Raw genomic sequence first — 27,963 nt, 5'->3', positions numbered from 1 at the left:
CTTGTCTTCTCTTCATTAGTTCTCCTCCATTCAATCAGGTTCACCTGAGGAGAAAAGTCAAGACAACCCGGGTCTGGTTGAGTAGTCCTCGTCCTGCAGTAAGAACCACACAGGCTCTCTGTGCAAGTCTGCAGCCCTGAAACAGCAGATGCTCAATAAACACTCTACAGATGCCTGTTATGGCCACCAACAGACTGTCTGCACATAGCTACTAGGGGTGTAAATCCTAAGTTTGATCATGATACAGTATTATATGAGATCGATTTGGACATCACATGCTGATTCAACACAATTCTTCCATTCATATTGCATGACAAAGCAACTAAAACATGAAGTTTCTACTTAGCTCAATCAGACATTTAAATGAAAAATTGAAATTTAATTAAAATGTTTTTTTTAACAAAAACAGACTTGACTGCTTTTTATATATTAAACTTTAAAATGTTTATATCTAAGAAAAAAAAACATTTCTATTCATAGGCATTAAAGCAGCATATGGTGTAAACCTTACTGCTATTTAAATATACTTTAACTTAGTTATAACAACTAAAGTTGCACATTCAGACTTTGTAGTTAGAACCAAGAAAATGGAAATAATTCCAAGTGTTTTCTCTAAAGAACATATGAAATTAAATTATTACTGAAATGATGTGTGATCCATATTTTCAATTTGGATCAATGCTGTTGGTTTGTTGGTCATTGAAAAGATGAACTGGTGTAGATTGATGGATTATTACACGTATGACATGGTTTGGGTAAACCCAGGTTCTTTAAGATACAATCAACACACCTGGTGTAATAAACATAAATAACAAGCAAACAGTAAATTACAAGTCAGACAACTCAATGCTGAAGTCTCCTGATAGTTTTTATCTCCAAAAAGTCCTGTTCCTGTTACAAAGATCCAGACAAGCTGATGTGAGTCAGCTGAGTAAGTATAGACTGACTGCTGCCCCAGTGGGCCTGATGAAGATGCAGTGTTCTCAGCTTTAGACTTACATTTAAACATATAAGAGCTTCCATGTCTTATCTGAACACTACAAAATCCAACGAGAGTCTGAATTTCTTTAAATTCGTTACTTGATAGCAAATATTGTCATTTGAGATTGCACAGCACCACAGAAGGCCTTAAAGATAATACATCATACCATGCAAACAAATGTTTGATTTTATGTTTCCCTTTGCATGAACAAAGACCAATCCATATGAAAGTGTAGAAAAGGGATCAGCGCAGGAAAGGTAACACATCCAAACAGCAAGGATAAGAATCATTGGCCCAAATGTGGCCCATGATATCTTTGGCTCACATTTGGCTGTGACTCGTGGGATTAAATCAGGTGTTGCTTCCTAAATTCAATCACATCCACCAGAACTGGCCCAAATCTGCATGTTTGTGGGGTGGAGGGTGGGTCCTTTTTAGCTAGGCTTGGCCTAATTGTCAAAACCAGAAATGAGGGAAAAGTAGCCCAGATGTGTCTGCAATCTGTTCCCACACCCCATTTTCGGTGATAATACCAGGTATAATCGTATGTAAATAAATAGCATAGATTCTGATTCATGTTTTCTGTGAACATCCCCCACACAGTCCCATCATCACGCGTCCAGCAGCCTGATTTCTGAGAAAAGTGAATGACACCAAGATGAGCGTTTATTAAAATGCAGCAGATTGCAGCGCAGCAGCAGAGAGCGGATTATTGCATGTGTCATCTTTTTAATGACTTGCTGTCTGAATCAGGACCGCTGCAAAGCATGCAGGGATATGTGCCTGCCCCCCTCCCCTCTCTTCTGTCTCTCTTTTTCTCCGTGGGAGTGGTCTCCTCCAGGTCACGTGGTCCGGGCCTTTGTTGATGTGATTCAGTGGAGAACGGTAGGACAAAAAAAAAAAAAAAAAAAGTCCTGGTCCGACCCACCGACTGTTTCGCTCCAGCTTCCGCGGCGCACACTCGCTCCGCTTCGGCCTGGATGCTGCTGAAAGCCCCTTGGGACATTCACCTGGATCTTCCCTCCGCTGCGCTTCGCGGTCGCTTCTCCCCGCCGGTTTGAGAGCGAGGCAGCGGGGCTGGGGGATGGAGGCTCGGTCCGGGCTGTGAGCACACTGTTTTCAGTGGGTGGCGGAGGTGTGGGGGGTCGGTGTGTGTTTGAAGCCCCAGGCCCTGCGTCGCTTTTGTTATCCTGGTCTGCAGTTTGCAACTCTTCTCCCGGCTTTCTCGTCGTTTTTTCAGCCTCTTTCACCATGAAGCTTTTATCCTGAGAGCGGACAGGAGTTGTAAGGAAACACATGGGCAAAAGAAGGATCTAAGGATTTTTTTCTTTCTTTTTTTTTTGGCTGCAACATTTCATTCTGTCAGTGTTTTTATATTTAGGCTGTTTTTTTAATAGTTTTTTTAAAGAGTCCCGGAAAACAGTATTTTTATTGCTGTTTTCCTCCGTCTCCGTTTTGTTACCTGTTTCCTTATATCTCTGTCCCTAAATCTCACCCCCTTCACCTCTATTCCTCTCCATCTATCCATTTATCCCCCATCTGTCCCTGCCTCCCACCATAATGGCTTCTGTGTGCCGGTCCTTCTGGTTCTCCTCCCTCTTGGTCCTTCTGCTTCTCCCCGCCGTCCGGAGCTCGTTCCCCCGCGGCGGAGGCAGCAGCAGCGCGGACTGCGGTCCCGGGAAGGCCGCGAATTGCCCAGGTGAGTCCCATCACCATCCCTTCACGAGCTGTTTTACCCCCGCACGCACACACACACACACACACCTGAAGCTGCGGGTCAGAGGTCACAGGCAGCCTTATTGTTACCCTCCCATCACTTATTTAGTAATCACGTGATCCAGCTGCTGTGGTCCCATGCATCTTGGTGTTTTTTATTTTTTGTTTTGGTTTTTTTTCCAGTTGTCATGACGACCGCAGAACGATGAAAGAGGATGCATCTCAAGGATAACAGAGATTCAAGCTTCTGTAATATCAGTGCAGTCGTCATGGCAACAGGAGAGTTAATAAGAGCACCTGTGTGCATTGATGTAATAAGACTGAACAGATGTTTAACCTGCCAGAGCAGCCATGTTGCTCTCAGAGATGTGTGTATGTGTGTGTGTGTGTGTGTGTGTGTTGACCACTCCTCACTTTGAGCTGCTCTATTCTCGGGTTAATTACAGGCTGAAGGAACAGGGCGAGGTTAAATGGGAAGTTGTGTGTGTGAGTGTATGTGCACATCCAAATTCATCAAACTGCAGCCACACACTCATAGATTTATAGCAGCAGGGGGCAGATAGGGGTCTGTGTGCCAAATGTGGCCCCCCGGAGATGATGAACAGATCCTCACTATGAAACATGGAGATGGTGGCTCCTGTGAGTCCAGCTGATCATTGTTAATTTGTTGGCTCCTTGACAATTCACTTTAAAGGAGAAGTTGTGTGGCATAGGTCAGTCGACAAAGGTGGGCTTGAAGAGAAGATTTAAACAAGCATTGTGGAACCTTGACATATTTGGCATTTTTTTCTTGCGTGTCTTTTGAGCTCTAACCAGCCAACAAAAATCAGTCTGATGTTTACTGTTGTCTAATATTTTGCTCTGACCCTTTCTTTAGCTCTTTTCAAACCTTTCTTCCATAATGCCCACTTTTTGCTGAGTCACCCATGGTGTGCATTGAAAACAGCCAGTGTGTTGATATCCAGTTGCTGGAGTGTTACTTGATGTGTAAAGCTAAATTCAGCTGTAACATGACGCAGCATCCTGGAAGCAAAACGATGTGAAGTGCGGTTTCTCAGTTTTGAGACACTGCTGGGCACCGACGGTTTCAGAAATGTGCCTTAATAAGAGTCATTGTGCCATCAAACGAGTCAGAAAGGTAGAGTTTTAAGGTCGGAAAGTTACGTAGTGCTACTTTAAAAGCAGGGAAAGACTCAATAGCCATGTTCAAAAGGACAATTATTTAGATTAAAATGCTGATCGGAATAAAAATGCTTCATATAAACATACAAATAAGAAGATTCTGGTCTGATCATGGTCAGTATGATCAAACTTTGGACAAACATAAAAACACATTCCTCATGTTGAGTTGAAATTATTCTTTCTGCACATTCCTGTTATGTCAGCGTAACATAAGTCCACACTTTACGTTACGTCTTGTGCTGCACTGTTCGCTTTATTCAATAAAGCCTATCAAAGAAAAGAAAGAACGTTAGGTCTTGTGGAGGACATGGCCGGACCAAAATACAAATACAAATACATTGCTTGATATTTTAAAAGAATTTAAAATTATTAAGAAGGGGAGAAAATGAAATTGGTAAGACTGCAATAAATACGCAGCTGTGTGTTTACATCTCAAATCACAGTTTCTTCTTTTTACGGTAGTTTCCAGAAAGTAAGACAATTCTGTGCTTGTCAAAATAATTTATTCTGTTCAAACATGCACTGAATGTAAAAGCATGTCATGATCGGAATCACTTCTACAGGCTCATGTAAATAGTGCAGGTTTGAGGAGTCTTAACCCCATCGCTGAGATATGAGCAGATACAATGGAGTGCTGGAAAGAAACAGAGGATCTGAGAGGTCTGGAGGCGGGGCTGCTGAACTCTGATTGGTGGAACATACTTGCAGTGTTCTGCACTTCTGTTAACTGTGTGTTAAAGCCAGTAAACATGTTTATTTTACTTTTACAAACTTAAGTCTGTGTTTTATCATTTGAAAATGGAGCTATGAGACGTGGACAGATGACAATGTCCAGGTTCTTTTAAGCTAATTTACAGAGGACAACGTTCTCCATAAACTGAGCTGACAGAGTGTCAGGAAGGATAACGGACAAGCTGGCACAGCTGAATTCAAGACACACAGAAACAAGATTATAAAAGCAGCACAATCGCTGGAACGTGTCTGATCACCATAGTAATATGTGGTATCAGCCTGATTAAAATAAATTTTTGTTGAAATTTAAAGCACGCAGATTACCAGGAATTCTTGAGAATGGCGGTACTGTTGGATTTTAAAAAATTGTAAAGATGGTTAATAGTGGATAAATGAACATAAGCTGAAGAGGTAAAATTATTGACGTGTTTTTAATTAGAAAGTGGACTGTAAAAGATGACACGTAACAAGTCAGATGACTCCAGTTCTTTGCTCAAAGCTGGTTATGAACCAACGCTGGACGACTAGTTCGGGTCACTCCACCAAAACTGTGGCAGTTTTTTCTTCCAACAGACCTGAGACAAATTCAGAAGTTGTGACCTAAATTTAACCCTTTAATGGGTAAATTTAAGACTATTCAAGGGAACAGAGGAGAAAATCCCAACATATACAGCACAGGACTTTTAGAATTTCTTTATTTTGGGGGAAAAATGTTTTAAGCACACTATACATAAAAAAAAGTCTACCAGTATCAAACTGGTGTCACACCACTAGGTCATTTTCCTTCAGTTTTGTCTTCCTTTAAAACATTTTGCAAAAATGTCCACAAAACCCCAAAATATGAAGTTTTATTTGTGGTAGATTGCTACTGTTTCACATTGCATTGACCCAGAGTGAAGATTCATTCTAAAAGGCCCTGAGGAGCCCAATGAGATCAATGTGATGCTGAACAGGATCCTCCTCTTTTGAGTGTAACGTGATGCTCTCCTACACACCTGGATCGAAGGAAGTGGCATCTCTTAAAGGATCAAATGGCCACGTGCTTCAACCAGCAGAAGTTTGTCATTTGTATTTTTTAATCAATATGAATGATCAGTTATTTAAATGGCAGAAATTTTAATCAGATTTAGCTGTTTTTACCCAAACAATGCAAAACACAAAGGAAAAAAGAAGAAACAGGCAGCAGCAGTAGCAGCTCCTTTATGAGTCACATTAAAACTAGAAAAAAAACCCAAAAGACATAAAATTAAATCAAAACAAAGTTTTCAGTCCAAAGTTTTTATTAATGACAGTTATATTTGATAAATTATGCTTCGTGCTGCCACTTTAGTTTCATCCGCTGCAGAAAGTAGTCCCTCTGTTTCAGAGAAAAATCCAAAGGAGCTGGTTTTATGTGGAACTTTTAAGCTTTTATGATCTAAATGTAGAAATGCAGAAACCTAAAATAACTTCCATCTGTTTGAGGTCGGCTTTGAGTTTTTTTTGTTTTTTTTAAAGATCTAAAGGAAGACTTGTTTGATTTTTATTTTCAGAGGTTTTTTGAAAGCCTCAGCTTAATCACAGATGTTCTCCTGGGAAGACGCTCTACTCTGCCTCTGTGTTAAGCCTGGTAGACGCATAAGGATTTTTTTTAATCTTATGAGTTTTTTTTTATCTGGTCGAGACCTCACATGTCAAGATGAAAAAATCACTCTTTAAACAGTTTTGATCGTACTGTGTGTTGTGTGCTTCAATAATCTAATCGCAGAACAACACACACATAACGATGCTGTCCCACAACTGATAACAATCTAGTCCTCTGAGCCGGACATCTCTCGTGACCAAACGTGATCTAACAAAAATGTGGAAGAAGAACCATAGCAACAACCAGAAAACACAACACCCAGCATGGAAGAGGAGATACAGGACAAGGGAATGATGGTGGTCTTGGGACTATTGTTAGTAGAAAAAGCCAGAACTGAAAAAATAACAGATTGAAGACGGCGTGAACACAGACTTTATACCATGGTCTGGGTGTATACTCGATTGTGATTGGCTGGATGGTGTTCATTATCACTTTTTAATGAAAGAAGTTCCTGTCAAATAGACTCATTGTTTTAAATTATTGTTGACTAAACGGTAGTTGGTAACCGTGGCAACAGAAACTCAGACGCCGGGCAGCAGACACACCAGATCATGTCTGTGAAAGCAGATGCAGGCTTATTGGGCTCCGTCAGTCCAGGAAAGACAAGAATGGAGAAACATTTTTGTCCCGCAGCGTCCCAACCAGCAGTGGTCAGGGTCCACAAACGTTAAATCTCTGTCCTTCAAACGCCACTATGGACATGCCAGTATCTTTATGAAATGTCACGATCAACGGCAGTTTAGCATTTAATTTAAAATAGGTCGTCGCCTGTCTTTCTGTCTTAATTACCTTACTTACATACTTGATACAGAGTAAATGGTGGATAACATTATAAAACGATTTAGGATAAACTTTCTTGATACACATTTAATGATCAGAGTGAATGGTTGATAATGTTTCTTGCAATAAAAACGATGTAAGAAACTATCTGTGGACTTTGACTGTTTCAAACAAAATATTGCATCATCCTCTGGACGCACACAAGCTGTAAGAGCAGCACCCGCTCTCTGAAATGATCTTTGTGTCACGTAACAAAACTGCAGCTAACCGAGCTGCAGTCACTGTGTCAGAGCTGGTTACCTTGGCAACGAAATAGTCCACTCAGCCTCTTCTTGTGAAAAAGTTACGATTTTAACGGTGAAAAACAACATTAACACATTAATAATTTATTTAATATTTTTTCTTTCGTAAGTGACCATGGTATCAGCGTTGGATGGTTCACGCCTCCGCGTCGTCCATTAATCTATGGTAATGGACACCTTGTTGGGCATTATCCCTTACTTATATACTATCTTGTTCCCCAGCCAGCTCGCTCTCTGATTGGCTACATTCCGTTCCATGTCACCATTCGCACAGTCACAATTCATGAGTCGTCGGCTTTCCTCACACACATGAAGATATCAGGTCAGAAACATTTAACATGTTTAATATTTCCTTTTTTTTTTTTTTTTTTTTTTTTTTGTTACCCTGTCCTGTCCAGCATCCTAACATACAGAACGGTGGTCTGTGTGCCATATTTTGCTTGACAGATTTGCTCTACCAAGGGAGACATGTGATATACATGGCTGCCCTTGATATTGTTATTATTTTTATTGGAGGGAGGGCAGGCGCCCCACAGGCCCAAGGGCCACCCTTTCCCCCCAGCAAAGCTGTTTAATATTTCCGATTCTCGGCTACGACCCGTTTCGTAGCGGATTATCGGGCCAAATCTGCTCGTAACACACCTCAGACCAAACGATAATTGTACAGAAAAAACTTATAAGAGTCAGGATAATCAGGCGTTTGCCGTCCTTGGTTAGGAAGGGGCAAAATTGGGACAAAAACAGCCTGATAACCTTTTTGTGTGTACCAGGCTTTAGTTATAAGCTGAGGAACCAAATCTGAGTCTGAATTACAGTAAAACCTTCAGGGATTCAGAAATCAGGCCAAAGGCTGAAACAATGTGCTGGTTTGGTCTCTTCGTGACTGTTTCGCTGAAGGTTTAAATGATGTCTCAGTTTATTCTGGAAGAAAAAGCAAAGATGGTGACCTCAGTATTAGCTGAGGCTTTAAAATCTGCAGTCTGAGGTGGGATCAGTTTCCTGAAGTATCTGATGGAAGATGTATGAGGGGATGTTCAGGCATCCCTAGACTTTTGTTGGAGACATGTTTGTGTTTTTCTGGATGTTTGAGAGAAGGAAAGATGAAGCGACAATAAAAAAACAAATAGAGTGATGAAGAATTTATCAGAGCGTGAGCGGACAAATGAGACTGAGAGATACAGAGAAAGAGGGTTAGTCTCTTGTGGTCTCTTGGCTGATTCTCAGAGCTTCATTTCAATTCGACGCTGAAGTTCAGCTTCTCCTCCCTCAGGTGAGTGTCCAGGTCTTCATCATCATCATCCAACCATTTAGACTATCGTTGCATCATCCAACATTCTGTCCCTGAAGGATGGAAACCATTTCTAACCAGCTGGTTGGCTTCGTCTCCACATCAAACCAAGATGGCTTCCACCATCAACTCGTTTTAGGAAACTAGCACAAATAGCCATGAGAATCCCCTCAAAGTCTTTTTCTCAGGACTATTTTTTAGCTTGCTGGAAAATGCCACCAGTTCAGAGAGAGATTCCTCCAGAGTTAGAAAAAGATGAAGGTCGGGATGAGAATCTGACCACAGGTCTGCAGTACTGAAACTACAGCAGAAAACTTACTTAGCTAATCTCATGGGAATATTGGGGCAGAATTATCTTCTTATTTATAAGATAAATCTATAAAAACCTTGATCTGTGTCCTTTTTAATGATTTAAATAACATAACGGATGGAGGATGTATACCATTTATAAAAAATAAAGTTATTTCTTAGCTCTGCAGGAAGCTCTCAGAGAGCAAATCCTGCACCAAATTCAATGTTGTTTTTCACAGTTTTAACTGAAGTGATCAGAACCAGGAAAGAATATGTTTTTCGTCTGCTCATCCTTCAAGTCTGAGACAGGTTTTCTGAAATTCAGCTACACAGGTTTTGTTTACCCTGCTAACCAACGGTGACAATTGTTGCTTTCCTCCACCTCCGATGTCAGTTTGGAAGAACTAGTTGTGTTTCTATATGTAACGCAGCTTGAGCAAATAAAATCATGTGAAATCCGCGTATATATGCAGATAAACTTTCCTTTATGAGCTCATATATGAACAGATTTTTATGTAAATGTTACTGAAGAACGTAGAGGTCTTTTACCTTTGATGCTGGTCAAGATTCAGAACTTCAGCTTTGGTAGCGGTGTGACTGGAAAATGTGCTGTAGCAGCTGGTTTGCATCTCACATCACAGATTTCTACCCTCGCTGGACGAGACTTCCAGGCCAGAGAAAGCAAACCCTTTTGTTCTTGTTAAACTACTGAGTGTCTCTGGTCCATCTCGCTCTGAGACGATGGTGTTCAGTTCACTGACTCTTCGGGATGGAGTTTAGATTCAGTGACTCATCGCAGTTCTCATCGCTGTGACACACTTTCAGAGCCTGTTAGTTCAGAGGACCGCTCAGCCTCTCCAACCAGGGCCCGGATTTACCTTTCTAAACTCCATCCTACAGATACAATAAAAATGCAGTTATTTATCAAACATGCACAGACCAGTCCTGCGATAGACTGGCGACCTGTCCAGGCTGTACCTGCCTCTCACCCGCTAATTGTTGGGATCAGCTGCAGCTTCCCTGCTGCCCTGAACTGCCCTGAACTGGTATAAGTGGTATAGAAAATTAATGGATGCATAGAAAATTCCACACGGCGCACAGCTCCCTGAACCCTCAGTCATTTTCACTCAGAAATCTAAATGAGCCCGGTGTGGTAACACCACATCTCTTTAGAAGTCACATGGAAACTGTTTCTTTCTCCTTTGCTGCTGAGTTTGAAGCCAGCCAAACATCTCTTTTTAATTACGTCGTTCAAGTCAAGCTAACTTTTATTTATTAAGGCACATTTCAGACGTGAGGCAGCAGGAGGTGTTTCACTCAAACTAAAACAAAAATATATCTGAAGCACATTTAGAAAAGTTAAAGAACAGAAACAAATATAGTGATAGAAGATTAGACACTAGAAGAAAGGAAGGAGTGCAGGTAATGATAGAGGATCAGAGTAATGACTCAGAAATAAAGAAAAATAGTTTGATATCAAACTTCAAAGGAAAGATTAAGATATCTACAGTGGAAAGACAGAACCAAACACAACTTCCACCTTTAGAAACACATTTCCACCATCACTGCAGAGGAAGGAGAATCTAATATATTTATGACTCGGAGAAAGATTGCATCATCCAGCCCAAAAAATGTCCTACCAGGGTAGGGCCAGAAAATCTGACTGCCCCCCCAGGTACCACCCCAAGACTAGACAATCAAATTCTAACAAATACTCCATGTAACTTATCTTTTATTACCTTAGATGTGAAAATGCAAGTGTCGGCAGCATGTAATGTACTTCTTCATGATGTTCTTCAGCAGAACTCTTAAGTTCTTGATCATGAAGCAGCACTTGTACAGCATCAACTCGCTCACTGCTCACATGGGTGAAAATATTTGTTTAAACTGTTTCAATTTTATAAAAAAAATGTAAAAGCCTAAAAACCACCAGATGTGACAGCGGTATGAAGATAAACGGTCATTAATCTGAAGAAACACTGATAAAACTTGTGATTTGGCTCAAGTGAAGTTTTCCTTGTTGTCATTAAAGTAGAAGCGTCTCCAACTGGGATTAAAGCCAAACAACGCAGGAGCCTCCGTAAGACAAATATGTTTGACTGTTTGTTATTATAAATTTAGCTTTACTTTTTACATTAGATGAAAACTTTAGTTGTAAAGATCAGCTCATTGTTTAATAAAATCTACAACCTTTCTTTGAAAGGTCTCATTTTCACTTGCCAACCTTTTCTTGGACAGCTTTGCCCCCCATCAAAAATAACCCAGACCCGCCCCTGATGTCTAACCTGTAGTTTTGGTAACGTTTCCTTAGCGTTTGACGACATCAGAATGAACAATTACAACTGTGGCCGAGGATTTCATGTTTGAATCTGCAGATTGCCACCTACAGTCAGAAAGGTGAGGTCAGACGGCTGCATGTTCCACGTAGAACGTCGAAGGAACTCGTTCTGTTTGAGTGGCGGTGCCGAGTCATCGCGGAGCCAGCCAGCACCAAACTGTGTATTTTTAATAATGTAGAATTAAATTATGGGATTATGGGAGTAAAAGTGAGCAAACTAACGTCTGTTCCGTTGGTCTTTTGCTGTTGATACTCAACATGAAGTTAAACTGATTAACTTTGCTCTGAACCAGAATTTGGGTTGATGTGACCTCACAGCTCTCAGATGTGCTGAACTGGAGCTCCTGACACACTCAGGTTTGTGTGTTGTTGACAGGTGTGAGTTCAGGGTTTCCTCACCGTGACTCCCCTTGGAGCCTCCTGATGACGTCTCTGTAGACCTGTCTGTCTGTAAACAAGCTGCAGCTGAAGATGGGGAGTCGGTAACTATGGCAACCGGACAGCATTGTGTGGCTAGTGTGTGGAGAAGTCAAAACTCTCCACAGGAAGATGAAGACGTGGCAGGTTTTATCAACACCAACAAGTTTTACAGGCCTGAAAATTCTTGAAGTGAAAACACTCAGAGGGTGGCAGGCTGAGCTCACCGCGGTGATAACGAGGGCTTTTACAGATCCAGTAAAAGCATATCCAGGTAACCAGTTGTCTCACAACTTCCTCTGGATTCATGTGAGCAGCAGGAAGCTCAACAACAACAGGCTGAGAGTCCTGAGAAGACACACTTTGTTTGTGTGGGTGTGAGCAGGTGGATGTAGCTGGCTCAGCACTCTGAAGTATTTACTAATTACAGGGCAGGCTGAGGTCACAGCCATTGTAATTACAGCCTCTAATTGGCTGGCCGGCATGCCAACGTCCAATCAGCTGCCATCAGGAAATTACAAGCCTGAATAATAGTGTGTGTGTCAGTTTCCTGCAGCATGTTTGTGTGTTTCTTGATGGCTCATGTTGACTTCCATATAAACTCAGAAGTTCCCAGTTTGTGAAATCTACCAGAGGGCCCTTCAGTGTCATATTTCCAACCTAAAACATCAGAGGACTCTTGGATGGCATTCCTTGGCCCAAGCTCACACCTTGATTCAGTCCTTTACTTTACTCAGAAAAAAATCTGACTTTAGACCAAGACCCTGATTGAAAACATGAGATATGGTGATATATGAGTTTGTAAAAAAGTATGCTCAAGCATATAATGGCAGCCAAATAGAGGAGTTAGATAAATGCTGCTGGTGCTGGAATATTAACAACTGGATAATCATAATATATAAAACTGGTAAAAAAACAGAAAACACAGCAGGACTGACACTGAAGGATCAACATCTGGGATTTGTTAAGGAAAAACCAGGAAGTTTGTATACAGGACAGGGTGGTTTCATAAGGGGATGCAAGTGAGTCAAAGAGAAAGGAAAGGTAAAACACGGGAATCTGAAAAACAAAGCGGACTGATGAAATCTGGGGTAAATAACAGGCGACAGTTGGGAAAAACAGAAAAAACTAGAACCAAAGCATAACGGACAGGAGATGAGACGACAGAATGAAGGCAATATCAACAGAACATAAAACTGGAGCTGAACCAATGAACACAAGTAAACCAACGATAAAACCAGCAAATCAAGGCAGCATTTACCAAAAAAACGGTTAAAAACAAAAGAACTCAATAATATTAATGCTGGCTTATTTCTAAGCCTGATTAAAAGGACAAATGTCGGACTATTCAGCAGTGTGCAGAGGAAACCCTGCAGAAGGAGGCATTATCCCAACCTGGTTGATGTGGTCAGTGATGAGGCAGCGCTGGTACCTGAGAGACCAGTGTTGGTAACAGTAAGGCTAAACTCATACTGCAGGAAAAAGTGGCCCAAATCCTACTTTTTTTTTTTCCTTGTGTGACCCACATCTGATTTTTTAAGACAGTCTGAACAGCACAAATCCAATTTTTCCAAATCAAACCCAGGCCACTTTTAAACTAAATGAGATATCCGATATATATATATATATATATATATATATATGTATATATTTGTGATTGTGAAGATGGTGCCATATAAGTAAGTATTAGGTAAAACTTTATTTATATAGCACCTTTCAGGATATAAAATTACTAAACACTTTACCAACAATGCATAAACAGAAAAATTGTTTTTAACTGGCTTTTAAAAGTGACCACAGAGTCCACCAATCTGGGTCTGGGAGCCACTGAGAAGAAGGCTCTGTTGATGTCTGTGGAGCACCATCAGCAGGCCCTGGTCATAGGACCTCAGGGACCTGCCGGGGAGATGTGGGTGCAGAAGCCCTCTGATATAACCTGGTGCCTGTTTGTAAAGAGCTCTCCAAGTCAGTAAAAGAATCTTAAACTGCACTCTGATATAAACCAGAAGCAAGACTGGGATCATGTGGACTCGGTTGTCATGGCAGTCTGTGGATGACACCATGTCATATATAGTATTTGGCCAAAAAGGTTGCTAAATTGTTGTTAAAAAAATCTAATATCTAACATATTGTGGAGCTTTGCTTTGTAAATTGTGGATTTTTTCTGCTCCATATTTTTCTGCATATTTAGACTCGGGCAGCAAAGTGACCGGTTCGTTCAGGTGTGACATGTTTGGATATTTTGTTCTGGTTAGAAGTTTTTCCCACCAGACTCTCATGACCATAAGCAGTAATCAGCTGTTTGTTGTTTTCTTTGTTTCAGACCTGTCAGAGAAGAAGAGCGACCTGCGTGTTTGTGACGCCGGGACGTGTCGTTTTGGAGGAACCTGCCGTGAAAACGGAGCCGACATCAAGTGTGTCTGTCAGTTCCATGTGAGTCCCACACACAGAGCCCTCTAGAGACCAAATTCTCATTCCTCATTACCGTATCTGTTAAACAGACTTTGCTGCATTTTATGATTTCATCAGCTTCAAGAGATATGCATGATGATTTTTTTAATGTCATAGTTTATTATCTTTAACCAGGGCTGCATGATATCAAGAAAACAATATTCAATATCATGGCTGAATACTGTTATGAGGATATAACTGGCATTATATAAATAAATGCTTCAGTATGGGGTGTTTAGTTCAGGTGTATAGATAAGAGCTACTTGTGGGGCAAAATGTCTCTGCAATATTGATTTTGCAGATCTTTACATTGTGACTATGAGCATTTTAGGATATTGGGCAGCTCTACCTCCAACTATACTGAAATTTTCCTGCATGAAGGACACAGATGTTTCTCCAACAAATCATTTTTAGATCAGCTGATCCAGAATCAGTTTGAGCTGCAGGTTCGCTCAGGGAGGCGATGAAGCTGATGAATCTTGTGAACGATTGGGTGCAAATAAAATTTTTATCTTTCAGTGCAACAAGAAGTATGTCCCCGTGTGCGGCTCCAATGGAGACACGTACCAGAACGAGTGTTTCCTGCGGAGAGCCGCCTGCAAGAAACAGAGAGCCATCAGTGTCATGTCGGAGGGACCTTGTTACCATGGTAACATGCACTCAGAATGTGCGGGTGTCCTTCACTTGTTCATCTCTACCTAATGAACACACATTTTTCACAACAACAGCACAACACGGTTTATTCATTTAATGACAAACAAAAAATGAGGAAAAAACCTGAAATATTTGCTCAAATTAGTATTCAAATACACACTAAAAGTAGGCGTCTGTGTAAGGTTTTTATATATAAGGACTAGTGTTAATTTTATCAGCCGTTTTTAAATTTAGTCTCAGTTTTAGTCCAGTTTCTTTTTTTTTTTTTTAAGTTCAGTTTCAATTTATCACATTTAGTCAACCTCATCCCGCTTTTATTTAGTCAAGTTTTAGTCGACTATAAGTCGAGTACTTTAGTCTTTATTTTAGTCCAAGAAAACTTAATTTTATTTGTCTAGTTTTAGTCAACAACAAAAAAAAAAAACGCAGCCTCACAGCAAGAAGGTCACCGGTTCGAATCTCGGCTGGGGGGAGGTTCGAACCTTGAGGGTGGTGGCCTTTCTGTGTGGAGTTTGCATGTTCTCCCCGTGTATGCGTGGGTTCTCTCCGGGTTCTCCGGCTTCCTCCCACCGTCCAAAGACATGCATGTTAGGTTAATTGGTTATTCTAAATTCTCCCTAGGAGAGCGTGTGTGTGTGAATGGTTGTTTGTCTTTCTGTGTTGGCCCTGCGACAGACTGGTGACCTGTCCAGGGTGTACCCTGCCTCTCACCTACTAAAATGCTGGGATAGGCTCCAGCTCACCCGCGACCCGTAATGGAATAAGCGGTCAAGATAATGGATGGATGGATGGATGGATAGTCAACAAAAACTGTCAGCATTTTAGTCTATTTTTAATCAGGACAATTATTTTACCCTTTTACTGTTTTATCAGCAGGAAATATTGAACATTGTTAGTAGTTAGTAGAACATTGTTAAATTAAGTTTAAAATCATTAAACTACATTTAACAATCCATTTAAAACTCATACTTAAAACATAACTATCCTATTTTATGCAGAAATAATTGCAGGCATTTCTATGTTAACATGCATCCATTTTTATTAATTATTAATTTTTACTAATTTAAATCGAATGTCCTTGTGATGGTAACCTGAAGACATGCACAACAGCATTTTATGTCATCAAATAAATACATTGGGATGCAAACTCCTAGAGCAGTGGTTCCCAACCTTTTGTAGCTTGGAACCTCATTTTAATATCACAAAACTCTGGTGACCCCAAACATTCAAAACACTGAGAATTTTACTTACTTTTATACCACATTTTGGCTATTTCGTGTATGAAAATGTAGGTTAAAATTGTAATGAATTAAGTGTGGCATATTATTTTATTTTATCTAGATGATATGTTTTAGTACGTTTTAGTTGGGATCCATGTGTAGCTGCTCAGGTGTTTTAATCGCACTATAGTTCACCTGCAGCTCCTAGATTAGTTCATACTTCTGTCTGCTTTAATTAAACTTGCAGTCCAACTGAAAACAAAGTTGCCCGACCACCATAACGTATCTAAGTTAGCATAATTCAACTTCACACACAATTCTACAAGTGGCTATGGTCGGTACATGCTAAGAAGCTAGTAATTAAGTTTTTTGTTTCTTTTATTAAAAGAATAATAATCAATTAGATAAAAATGTCTTGTTCTGCTGGCAGGAATGATCTCCAGTCAAAAAAAAAAAAAAACCCAGTTTGATTTTAAAACCAGGTTTTGTGTACGAACGAGTTCAAATTTGCAAAGAAAAGTATGACAGTCCATGTCTACATCATCCTGGCACTACACCAACTTCACATTATTTACCCATGATGCATTGTGCACTCAAGCATAAAAAACCAGCAACGCTCCGCAGCAGCTGTGGTGCAGAGAAGCTGCGTGCACATCAAACACCTCCTCTGCTTAGGATTATTTACTGGAACATGACGTACTGTCTGAAAATTAAATCTAACATTTCAGAGTATATTATTACCGCCTGCACTTGAACAAGTCAAAACATCAGATTTATCAACTTCTAATCAAAACAGATGTGGAGTTAAAGCATCTATCCAGTGTAAGAAGATATAATATTTCTTTTGTTTGCATTTTTTCTCTTAGGGAAGAAAATAGCTTTAAATAGCAGTTTGACAGAAAAAGACCTTCTGTCACACTGATAAAGGTTATCCAGACAAATAAAATAAAATAAATAAAAAAATTTTGTCCACACATTATGTTCCACATGCATCTTTTTTTATCTGATAGAATTTAGCGTCTGGTATAAGTGATTTAATTTAATTTAATTTCTCTTCTTTCTCAACTTCATTCTTTTATTCTCTTCAATCAATTTAATGAACTGAACTTTGAGCTAATTCATGAGAAGCATGAACGTACACAAGACTGCTTAAAAATATTGAACAAAAACTTTTTAAAACCAGAAAAAATAAGCAAATATAAAAAGCAAGTAACTGTCAGAAATTCACGCGGAAGATGTTTCAGATTTTCTGTATTTTTCCTGTCAGCTGCTAACTTCTGTCTGTCTGTCTGTCAGATGCTGGCTCGGGGTCTGGAGATGGAGGTAAATTTGTGTTCTCACAGACTTTTTGTTACTTTTGGGCATTTTGACAGCACGTGAAAGCTGACAAGCTGCTGCATCCGTGTTTGTGTCTGCAGACGACGAAGGCTCCGGTCGCGGGAAAAAGGCCTCGAAATGTGGAAACTGCAAGTTTGGAGCTGAATGTGATGAAGACTCGGAGGATATGCTGTGAGCGTGCACGCACACACGCACACAAACTGATTCTTATGGAAAACTACTTTAGTCATTGTTATATAGAAATGCATCTATTAATTAATCCTGAAATAAAACATGAAGACAGCATACTGTTGGGAGAGAGATGAAGGGCAAAACAGTTGTTAACAGAATTTTAAAAAACATGGCAGGGATTTTGCAAAAAGAAAAACTATTTTTATAGTTGTCTGAATCCAGATTCTTATGGAAAATAAACCATGACTCGATAGTTTGTGTAAAATAAATAAAAACAAACACTGAGATTTACAAAAATAAGATTGCAGCTCTAGTGGATGAAAGAGCCTCAACAGAACCAGAAGCTAATCACTGGCACGCACACACAGGAGGTGACATCCGGGTTTACTGTGTGTTTTGTGGTGTGTGTGTTCAGCTGCATGTGTAACATCGTGTGCAACGGCCACAACGACAACCCGGTGTGCGGTAGCGACGGCGTCACCTACGACACGCCCTGCCATGTCCGGGAGGCGTCCTGCCTCAAACAGCTCAAGATCGACATCAAGCATGTAGGCCGTTGCCAAGGTAACAACACTACAAAATACAAAATTACACAAAAAACGCATCTAATAAACACATTATATTACATGTAAAACCCAAAAAAACAGAAGAGAAAAAGAAAAATACATTAAGAAAAGATTGTTGGGGGGGAAAAGAGAGAAGGAAGGGATGGATGGAGGAGAGATGGGAGGAAGGATCTGGGGATGGATGGTAAAGAAGAAGGCGAAAGAGGAGGAGGGGAGTCAGGAGGGAAAAGAGAAAAGGTAGAAAAATGTTTTCAGTTCATTTATATTGAATGATGATCTGACCTCAATCTAAACACACACACGTCTTGCTGTATCTGTGAGGACTCACTAATGACTTCATAACAGAAACCTGAACCCTGAAACCAGGTCTGAGGGCCAGAAACATCCTATTGTGCAGAAATCTGCTCCCAGTGATGGTTTCCAACCCAAACACACACACAGGATTTCCACGGATTACCGAGCAACCAGCTGGTCTCATTTTAACAAGACAACCTTCTGCTCTTCATTTTCTGTCCTCCTCTTCATCACTGGTTCTGCACGCATCATGTCAAAATGTTGAGGAAGTCCAGATGCAGCTCTCAGGTCCTGGTTCAGGTCTTTGTTGGATTTGTTCCAGTTTCTTTAGGACATCACTTTCAGATCCTGTTAATCAGCTGCTTTTTTAGACTCTTCTTCGTGCTTTTGGGATAAGTCCTTCTCTTAAAAACAACATACTTTTTTATTAATAATAACATTTTGAATGTTTTCAGCACAATCAGCCAATTTTAATAAGGAAAATATTAATAGCTGATGATCAGCCCAGTATATGTATTTGAATTGTAAGCCTTTAGATCTTAAGACGTAACATTCTTAAGATCTGGATGATACGTATTTTCACTAATGACAACATGAGCAGTTATAGTTTCATATTTGCCAATTTTGTTTTATTTATTTTTATCACCTTTAATTTCAGTTTTCAGTTGAGTTCTGCTCATTGCCATTAAGTTTTCATTGTATTCAAATTCAACCTTACTTGCTTTAAATATAACTCAATTTACGCAACAGATATGTCGCTGACAAACAGAAAAGCCACATTTTACGTTTTGCAGATGAAGCTGTAGAGAAACCTGCCACTGTTACAGGGTCTTACCAGTTCAATCTGTTCTTCTTCTTGTCTAGTCGGCTCCCGTGTGGCAGTTGGTGGGGGAAGAGTGGGCGTGATAAAGTTTGTTTTTTCCTGCATTATGATAGAGGTGTCCTGACAGTGGAGCTTTGCAGCCAGACCCCTCTCAATGGATCAGCATCGGGAGTGATGGCCAGTTTACAAGAGAATAGAAATCACAGTGATACGTGCTGAAGGGAGCGCCAGCAACAAAGCAGATGATGGCATGGAAGATAACATCCAGCTTAATGAGGAGATTCTCAGCAGCAGTTCCATAGATAATGTCACCATAAGCAGATAATGGAAGGACTGATATTTTAACTAACAAGTATTTTGCAGTGTTTGAAAGATGATTTGTTATTATACAAAAAAATCCTTAATTTGGAAAGCAAGGTGTTGATAATAATAATTATTTTATTTTTATTGCACACAACGAAATTTTTGAAAAGCTCTTCACTACACACTCACACCTACACACCCACACATGTGCACAGGCAGACATCTTCAAACATACAGTAAATAAATACAGTGCAAAAGATCTTATTAAAAAAGAAAAAGTCCACGGGCAGTTCAGATGGCCGTGGGGTAGGGGGTGCATATAAAAGGAGAGCCAATCAAGCCAGATTCCACGGTATTGCACCTGTGGTGAATTTCTTGTAAAAAATTATACATTTTGTTTTACTTTTATTTAATCAGAGATGAAGATTTAAAAAAGCCAACTCCAAACGGATGAAACTGGGCTGTAAGGAAGTCAGAGCAGTGTTTAGAGGTGAACAGAATAGTATCATCTGCATATAAATGAGTGTTAGAAATACCTGTAGCATAAGCAATATTATGTATGTGAGAAAGATCCAGAATGTCATCATCCTCAGGAACAATGTGGTTAACAATTCATTATTTAAAAACCATAACTTCTCTTCAGAGGAGTAGTAAAATACTTATCCTTTCATATAAAACTTTTTAAGAATCAGAATGCTTTTTATTATCGTTGCATGTCTCACATATAACGTAAGTTCACTGCGTAACCTACAAAGAACTGCTCACATACACAAACACTCACACTTATTCCCCAACCCCAAACATTAAAAATAGGAGATTAAAAAGATTAACAAACAATATAAGCAAAGAATTAGACAATAACAGCAATAAATTGATAGAAAAATAGGTAAGTGCATAAACTGAGGTAGATGATAGCAATATGAGCTAAAAAGTGAGTCCAAAATTGCACAATTTGCACTGATGTGCCATTTATCTATTGTTACTGTTAGTTGTATCGTATGAGGGGAACAGGCAGAAAAGAGAGTTCAGCATTCTGACTGATGCAGGGTAGAAACTCTTTGAAAGTTTTATCACCTCAATATAACAAATACAGATTTTTCTGGACAGAACATTAAACCACCAAACATTTCCTGGACTTGTTCTGAATCAGTGACTCTACATTCTCAAACGAGCATTCAGAGATCTCATCATCATCATCATCATCATCATCAGAAGTAGCAGCGCATTCCTGCAGACGTGACTTCACCCTCCAGCAGTGTTGATGTGTGTGTGTGCTCAGCCTTTCTCCTCGCTGCTCCGTCACATTACATTAACACACTTTGGTCCTCCAGTCATGACTTCCTGATTAAAGCATCAGCAAACAATTTCCATCAAACTGAAGAAGCTGCAGGCAGATTTAAATGCTTCGTTAGAACCATGTCAAACTAAGTTTTAACTTCAACTTTTGTCTTCTGGGATTTTTTTTTACTTCTAATTAGTTTTTGTCTTTAACCAGCAACTCAAATCATTTAAAGATTCTATTCACAGTCATAAAAAAACTGGAAAGCTATTATCTTATTGATATTTCATCAACTTAAGTCCATCACAGACTTTTTAGGAACAAAAAGAGAAAAATATTTTTCTTCTTCTGTGGTTTCAGATAAAAGCAGGAAGGATGACGGCACCAGGTCCAAACCAGACATCTATGGTGAGACACCGCTGCCTCACTCAGCGATTACGCCGCCTTTATTACAGCAGCCAATCACCAACCAGAGTTTTTCCCTTCTGTTTTCCAGCTGTGCCCAAGCCTGGTGAGGGGGAGGAGTTTGTAGACAACCCCGCCCCCTGCTCTGAGGACTACGCCCAGTTCTGTGAACACGGCCAGTGTGAAATGAGACACAACCGGCCCACCTGCAGGTAACACCTGTTTCTGGTCTCTGATGCGGTTCAGACCTCAGTTTGAGATGCAAAAATCTTCTGAGGAACCAGAATCTTTAAGGCTGCTTCCATCTTTTCCATCGTAAAAAATACGTTGGCAGATACTATGAATATTTAAGTATCTGTTTGAATCCAGGGCAAGTTTTTACAAGAGACTCAAAAAGTTCAAACTAACTCTGAAACTAAAATGATGGAAAACATAACATAAAACTGTTAAATATTAAATGAAAAAAAAAAAAAATCAATTTAAAGGAAACTGTTTTAAAACAAAAAGCATAAAAATGTTCACATTCTCTGATTTTGTGTTCAAATAACAAATGTAGAAATAAAAACAATTAATAATGGCTCATATTCAGGTTTTGACCCAGAAAATGCCTAATACTGATTATTTGTTGACCTTAAGTTTCTCCACGATCGTCCTGAGTTTCCCAGTTTGCACATTTAACCATGGGCGTGTGTGTGCGTCTCAGGTGTGATGCAGCGTACGGTGGACCTCACTGTGACCAGCTGCTGGATTTCAACATCCTCTATGTGGTGCCCAGTGGTCAGAAGCTACACTACGTCCTCATCGCCGCCATCATTGGAGCCGTTCAGATCGCTGTCATTGTTGCCGTGGTGATGTGCTTCACCAGGTACTCGCTCAGTTACATCACTGTTGCAGGTTCACAACTTCACATATGAGAAGTTTAGAATCTCAGAAATCAGAGACTAAACATTTCTTTCTTTCCCTGAAGGTGACTTTTTATCGATATATAGATCCTCCATTACCGATGGAACATATTATATTAGTTAGCTAAGGTGATGTGGACTCAGGTGAACAGCAGTAAATAGCTAGGTTAGTGGTTGCAGTGACGACTCTTGGCCAGCAGGGGGCACACACTCTATGATTCGTCTCATTCAGCTGACAGGAATCAGGGTTCTGATCAATGCTGCACAGATGGAAGTTCATTCATCAACAGCTGAAGCTAAAAAGAAAAAAGAAACAAACCAAACTGTGAGGAGCAGAAAAACACAACCACTGAGAAAACAAATAAAAGCCTCCCATCTTTAATTTTTCAAATCATTTTACATTATTCATAAAGCTCCTGCTGAGTTCAGGTTTTCTAAGCTACATTACAACACACACAACAGTCAGTGTGTCCACGTCACACACTCTGTTTAAAAGTTTAATAAGATATTTGTTTCGGCTGTCTTGAATTTTAGACGGTTGCCTTCATCTGCAACTAAGTTGAGTTTTTTAAAGCATGAAATGACCATATTGTGACAGAAGGAGCAGAAAACTTGGAATATGGAATAACAGGAGTGCCACAAAAAACAAACAAAAAAAACAAACAAACAAATGAATCTGTGAAAGAAAGATTAAATATATTAGCATATGTATACAGAAATTAATAAATTTAGAATCATAGACTGAATTATAACTTATTATTATTATTATAATAGTTTTATTTATTTTTTTTAAGTTTTAGTCTGTTTTTCTATATTATTATTTATTTTTCTATACTGTTTTTATTTTTCCTCTTTGCTTTTCAGGCTATGTGTAAAATAATCATTATTTACAGGTAATCATTGCTTTTCTGACATGTTTTTGTTCTGAGTTTAAGTCACTAACAAACACTGTAGTTAAAATCTCCATCACATGAGCTTTGTTGTGATTTGCCAACAGTGTTCACTATTTTATTATTATTTTATTAGTTCACTAACTTCCTGTTTGGGTCGAGGAATTTGATGTTACATTGGAAGTGCTGTGAAAAAGAAATGTTTAAAGGTCTAAAACTTAATTTAGCTATAATGTAACACTCACATCACATCTAAAAGGGCTTCACAGGCCACACTAAAATTCATATGTTTTTTTTACAGACTTGGCTGTTCTTCTGAGACAATGTAATTTATAATTACATAAATCTTTAGTAACTTCAGTGTCAATTTGTCTCTTCAGATGTGTTCTGAAACAGATTTTGTAGTTAAGGTGAAATAAGTGATGGTGAAAGTAATATTCCTCATACAACAGATTTTTTTTCTTTTATCTTACAATTCTGTATTTGAATTGTTATGCCTAATATACTGTGTTTTTATTGTACAGTGTCTTTATGTGTTTGTGAAAGGCACTTTTAAATAAAATGTGTTATTATTGTTATTACCTCATGCTCAAATTTTAGTGGCTTAATGGACTTTGGGGGCAGAGGCTGACTATGGCTCAAAAAGGATGGGCTACGAATGAAAATGTGATTAAAAAGCAAAAACTTACTGGAAATAAAAAAAATATTGAAATCTCAATGGAAAAATGGATAAAAAATGTCTATTTATATGGAAAAACAGCAACTAATATTACATAAATAAATGTAATAAAGTTTATAAATAAATTTATAAACTAAAATTTAAAATAATTAATATTAATATAACCTTTTTTTATTCATATTCAAATATGTTTTCCATTTATTTAAAATGAAATCTTTAATTTATATTGAAAAAAAACAAATTGAAAATAAATGGACAAATGTGAATATTTATAAAAAAATTTAATTTCATATGGACTTATCTTATTGTATATTATTTCATTTATCTTCATATTTTCACATTTAGTTCTGAGTTTATTCCCTCTTTCTTTTTATTATTCAATACAATTTTATTACGTATTTTTGGCACTCCGGTTATTCCATAACATTGTTATAAAGCTTTTAAACTAAATACATATCTTTAAGGCCTAATATCTATTTTACTTTTAAATTACTTTTAGAATTATGATCCAGAGTTTATCTGTCTGATCACACTATGATAAAAAAAATGTTTTTATTTACCATTTTGAGGAACGTGAATGCAGTTGAAACCAGCCTCCTAGTGGTCATCAGTGGTAACGCATTAACATACAATACTACTGCAAATCAGGTTTAATCTGATTTTGTATTTGTTATGATGACATACTCCTGAGAAGCAAAATAGTGATTTAGAAATAATGGATTTACAAGACAGTAGTTTCAGTGTTGGCGACATCTATCTCCCGACCCACTGGACTGCATGTTTTAGATGTTTTCCAAATCCTGATTCAGATTAATGGACGTCCTCATCGAGTTCTTTCCACACCTGTTGATGAGCGATTCATTTCACCCAGGCAACATCTAAAACCTGCTGGGCAGTGGGTCCTGAGGACCAGGACTGAGAAATACTGTTTTATATAGTGTTGAGATCATTCAGTGACGTAAACATCCTAACACCATAGAAACAACACTCACTCCATGGTAACGTGTACTTCCTGTTGTGTCCTGCAGGCGATGCAACAAGACGAAACGTGGCCGCAGACAGAAGCAGCATCTCGGCCACTTCCCGTCAGGAACCTCCTCCAGGATGATGTAGCTGCTCACTTCTTTCCTCTTCATCTTTTTATAAAAAGTCAACAAGTCCAGTTTTCGTACCACACAGACAGTTTTATATCGACTTTTTGGTGCCTCTTTATTTCCCCCTTTGTTTTTTTAACCTAATTTGTAAGTTCAGAAGGGGCCTTATTTTTCAGATTTCCCTCCACGTTTGATTCTTTTGCATTGTTTGCGGACGGTACCGTCCGGTTTGCATTTGCCGAGCTGCTGCCGTCCTCTCAGACTGGGAACACTGTGGATCCTCCGACAGGAAGCAGAGATATTAGTTATCTGATTGTATCATCATGCTGGACCATCCACAACCTGTGGGACGCACATTTATACTATTTTTCGGCATTTTTTTGCATTATTCCTAAATAATATTTGTTTTGTTCACATGGCCTGTGTTTAAGAATGAACTCTGACAGCAAAATCTGAAATTTAATACTTATTTTAGACTTTTACCACCAAAATCATGAGGTCTAAAAGTTAATTGCCAGCTTAGTGAAATTAGATGCAATTGATCTGAATTTTAACATGATTGATATAATTTGATGAGCCAGAATTAGTCTTTAGGTTTAATTGCATAGAAGACACTTTAATATTTAGCCGCTGCAGCAGCAGCACTGCTGGTTTTATTATCGCTTTGTAAACATTGCAAGTCCTTCAGCAGGGGTTTACATGCAAGTTGCAGTTAGACTTTGTTCTGATCAATTTGCTGTTGGGTGTTGGACTGATGTTAGCTTTGTAAGATGGTGTTTTTAACATGTGCAACATATGTCTGAAATTTGGAATCTTAAAGAAAATGGAAAAAAATGCTCCAGTTTCATGAAATTCAAACATTGTAAAAATGTATATGGATGGATATCAGAGTCAAATGTTGTAAAGCCCCTTTCAGACACCACTCTCCAAGAATCTGATGCCAACTGATTGAGTCAACATGGATTTCCAAATCCATATAAATGCAATTCTGCTGCAGTTACATTAACACACACTCAGATTAGTGGTGTGTCTTTTCCCGGCAGATAACAGCTACACTCGTTACTGAGTGCTATGAACTCTCTAAAGCAGGGATCAGCAACTCTGGTCCTTGAAGGGCTGCTGGCCTGCAGGTTTTAAGCCGCGTTTCCACCGACTGGTCCGGGTCGATGCAGTTTGGTTTGGTAAATCCTGATCTCTGTGGCATTTCCACAGCCTAAAATACCTTTACCTAGTACGCAGCATAACGGTTGGATAGTGACAGATGCGTCAGCTACGTAATAGTCTGATGTGATAGCAGTGTGACGCCTTCCTTGAATTATAACAAAAGAAAGCAACACACAAAGGAGGAGAATGGTGGACATCCAGCAGTTTGTGTTCTTTCTTCTTGTTTTCTGGCTTTTAAACAACAAAAAGTCCACTGTATGTGTTGCCACTTTGTTCTTAGTGCCATGTCACACAGGAAGTGATGACTTTTTCCACCAATCAACGGATTGCAGTGTGTCAAGCTCCGCCCTTTTGAGTTGGATTGGTAAGATCTGGATTCCAACAGAAGGGTTCCAAAAAGTGGGAAGGTTCGAGTCGAATATTCTGGTTTCCTTCCCAGTTTTTGCCTGTGAAAACGCGAAACGTGTACCAACCAGTACTATACCAAACCAGACCCTTTGGTGGAAACGAGGCTTTAGATGTTTCCCTGCTGCAACACAGACTCAAATATGATGGAGCTCCAACAACTTGTCCAATTCTGCACAAGCCTGTTATGACCCGTCCGTTTGAGTCAGGTGTGATGCAGCAGAAACATGGAAAAACAGGGAAAGTCAGGTGACGTCCTCACCCAGCACACGCTGACACGGACGTGATGACATGGATTTTTATGGAAATACATCATTTTTTAAAGAAACTTCCCCTCACCGTCATATGCATGTCTAAATGCTGTCATCTTACTACATTGGTCAGGATGTTAATGTTACATATGTCCAGTCTAAAAGGGGCTCAGTCATATGATTGAATTGGAAATGTTAAAATTTTCTTCCATATCGAAGACAATTAATTTCTAATCTGGCTTTTTACCAGACAAACCATTAAGATTCAACGTGTAGGTTGTTCCCATTAAGCTCTGCAACTCACGTTTGGCTCAACTTTTCTTTACTTTGTCACAAACGTGTTATAACGCCTTAAATCTCCAGGGGGCGCTCTGCACTGGGGCTACAGGATTATCAGGGACCACTGAAGCCCTCAAGGTTGTCTTTTGTTTTGCGGTGTCTCACAGGGACAGAAATCACTTTTCATGTCAACATTATTTTATCTGTTTTGTGTTTGTCATGAGATGCACCTGAGAACCAAAATGCTGTTTTTTCTACTTATGAAATAATGAGGTACAAGCTGACGTGTACAGGTTATTATAATTATTTTATTGTTAATTTTCAGATGACGCCATTCCGGAAATGGATTTCTTTTTTTTTCTGTGTGTGTGTGTGCGTGCGTGTTTGAACAAGTCGAGAATAATTTAAATGACTTGGCTGAGTTTTTTTTAATGTAATTTGTAACAATGGTACAAAGTCGTCCATGTTGATTGTTCATTTGTGGTAGAAGGCGTAGATCGATAAGCTGGGCCAAGGTTCCTTCATGTGCCGCTGCACTGAGATCAGATGGCTTTGACTTTTCAGCACGACAAACCGAGATGGTCGTGACCTGCGCTGATCTCGGTCAGGCGAAGCCTGCAGGAATCCAGCCTGATTTTACTGTAGATGTTGCGTACTGCATGAACCAGTGAAGTTGATGTTTAGACTGTGTTGTAGCTAAACTAGAATTAAATTATGATGTTTGAACCACTGTGTCTTTGTTTCAGTTTGTTCATGTTCGTTTGTTCAGGTTGTCATACAGGGGTCTAAAGCTGCATTTCTACCAGAAGCCCCCAGTACCTTTAGCCCCAGGAACTTCTTCAAGGAACTACAAAGATTTGGCTGATGTGGTTTAATTGGCCAGTGTTTTGGCTCATGGGTTAGTTACAGGACTCTTTGGCTTCTTTAGTCAAGTCAGTCTCCATGTCTTTCAGAGGAAGGTGGGGTTAAATATAGCGGTGACGGCGGGATAATTATAAACAGCAGCTGGTGGAGGGTTTTTAAATGACGGGCAGTCCCCTTCTCTGTCTGATTCCGTCCCTCCTTTCCAACCTCACCTCATTCCCCTCATGTCCAAATATCAAATCAAGATGAGTATATACTCAGAGATGTACCCAGTAAATC

General features: G+C 39.3%; 1 protein-coding gene across 1 annotated transcript; it reads left to right on the top strand.

Annotated features, from left to right (window-relative positions):
- The first annotated feature begins 698 nt into the window (after window positions 1-698).
- LOC121629309 (tomoregulin-1-like) lies at window positions 699-27,546 on the top strand. Its single transcript, XM_041968987.1, has 10 exons — window positions 699-2,681; window positions 13,976-14,085; window positions 14,623-14,752; window positions 17,274-17,300; window positions 17,396-17,486; window positions 17,902-18,050; window positions 21,112-21,159; window positions 21,248-21,368; window positions 21,860-22,021; window positions 24,656-27,546. The coding sequence occupies exons 1-10, from the start codon at window positions 2,543-2,545 to the stop codon at window positions 24,738-24,740; spliced, it is 1,062 nt and encodes a 353-aa protein (XP_041824921.1). The 5' UTR covers window positions 699-2,542; the 3' UTR covers window positions 24,741-27,546.
- The last annotated feature ends 417 nt before the right edge of the window (window positions 27,547-27,963 follow it).

Source organism: Melanotaenia boesemani, chromosome 18 (assembly GCF_017639745.1).
Source record: "Melanotaenia boesemani isolate fMelBoe1 chromosome 18, fMelBoe1.pri, whole genome shotgun sequence".
Lineage (NCBI taxonomy): Eukaryota > Metazoa > Chordata > Actinopteri > Atheriniformes > Melanotaeniidae > Melanotaenia > Melanotaenia boesemani.
This window is presented reverse-complemented; position numbering and strand designations above follow the sequence as displayed.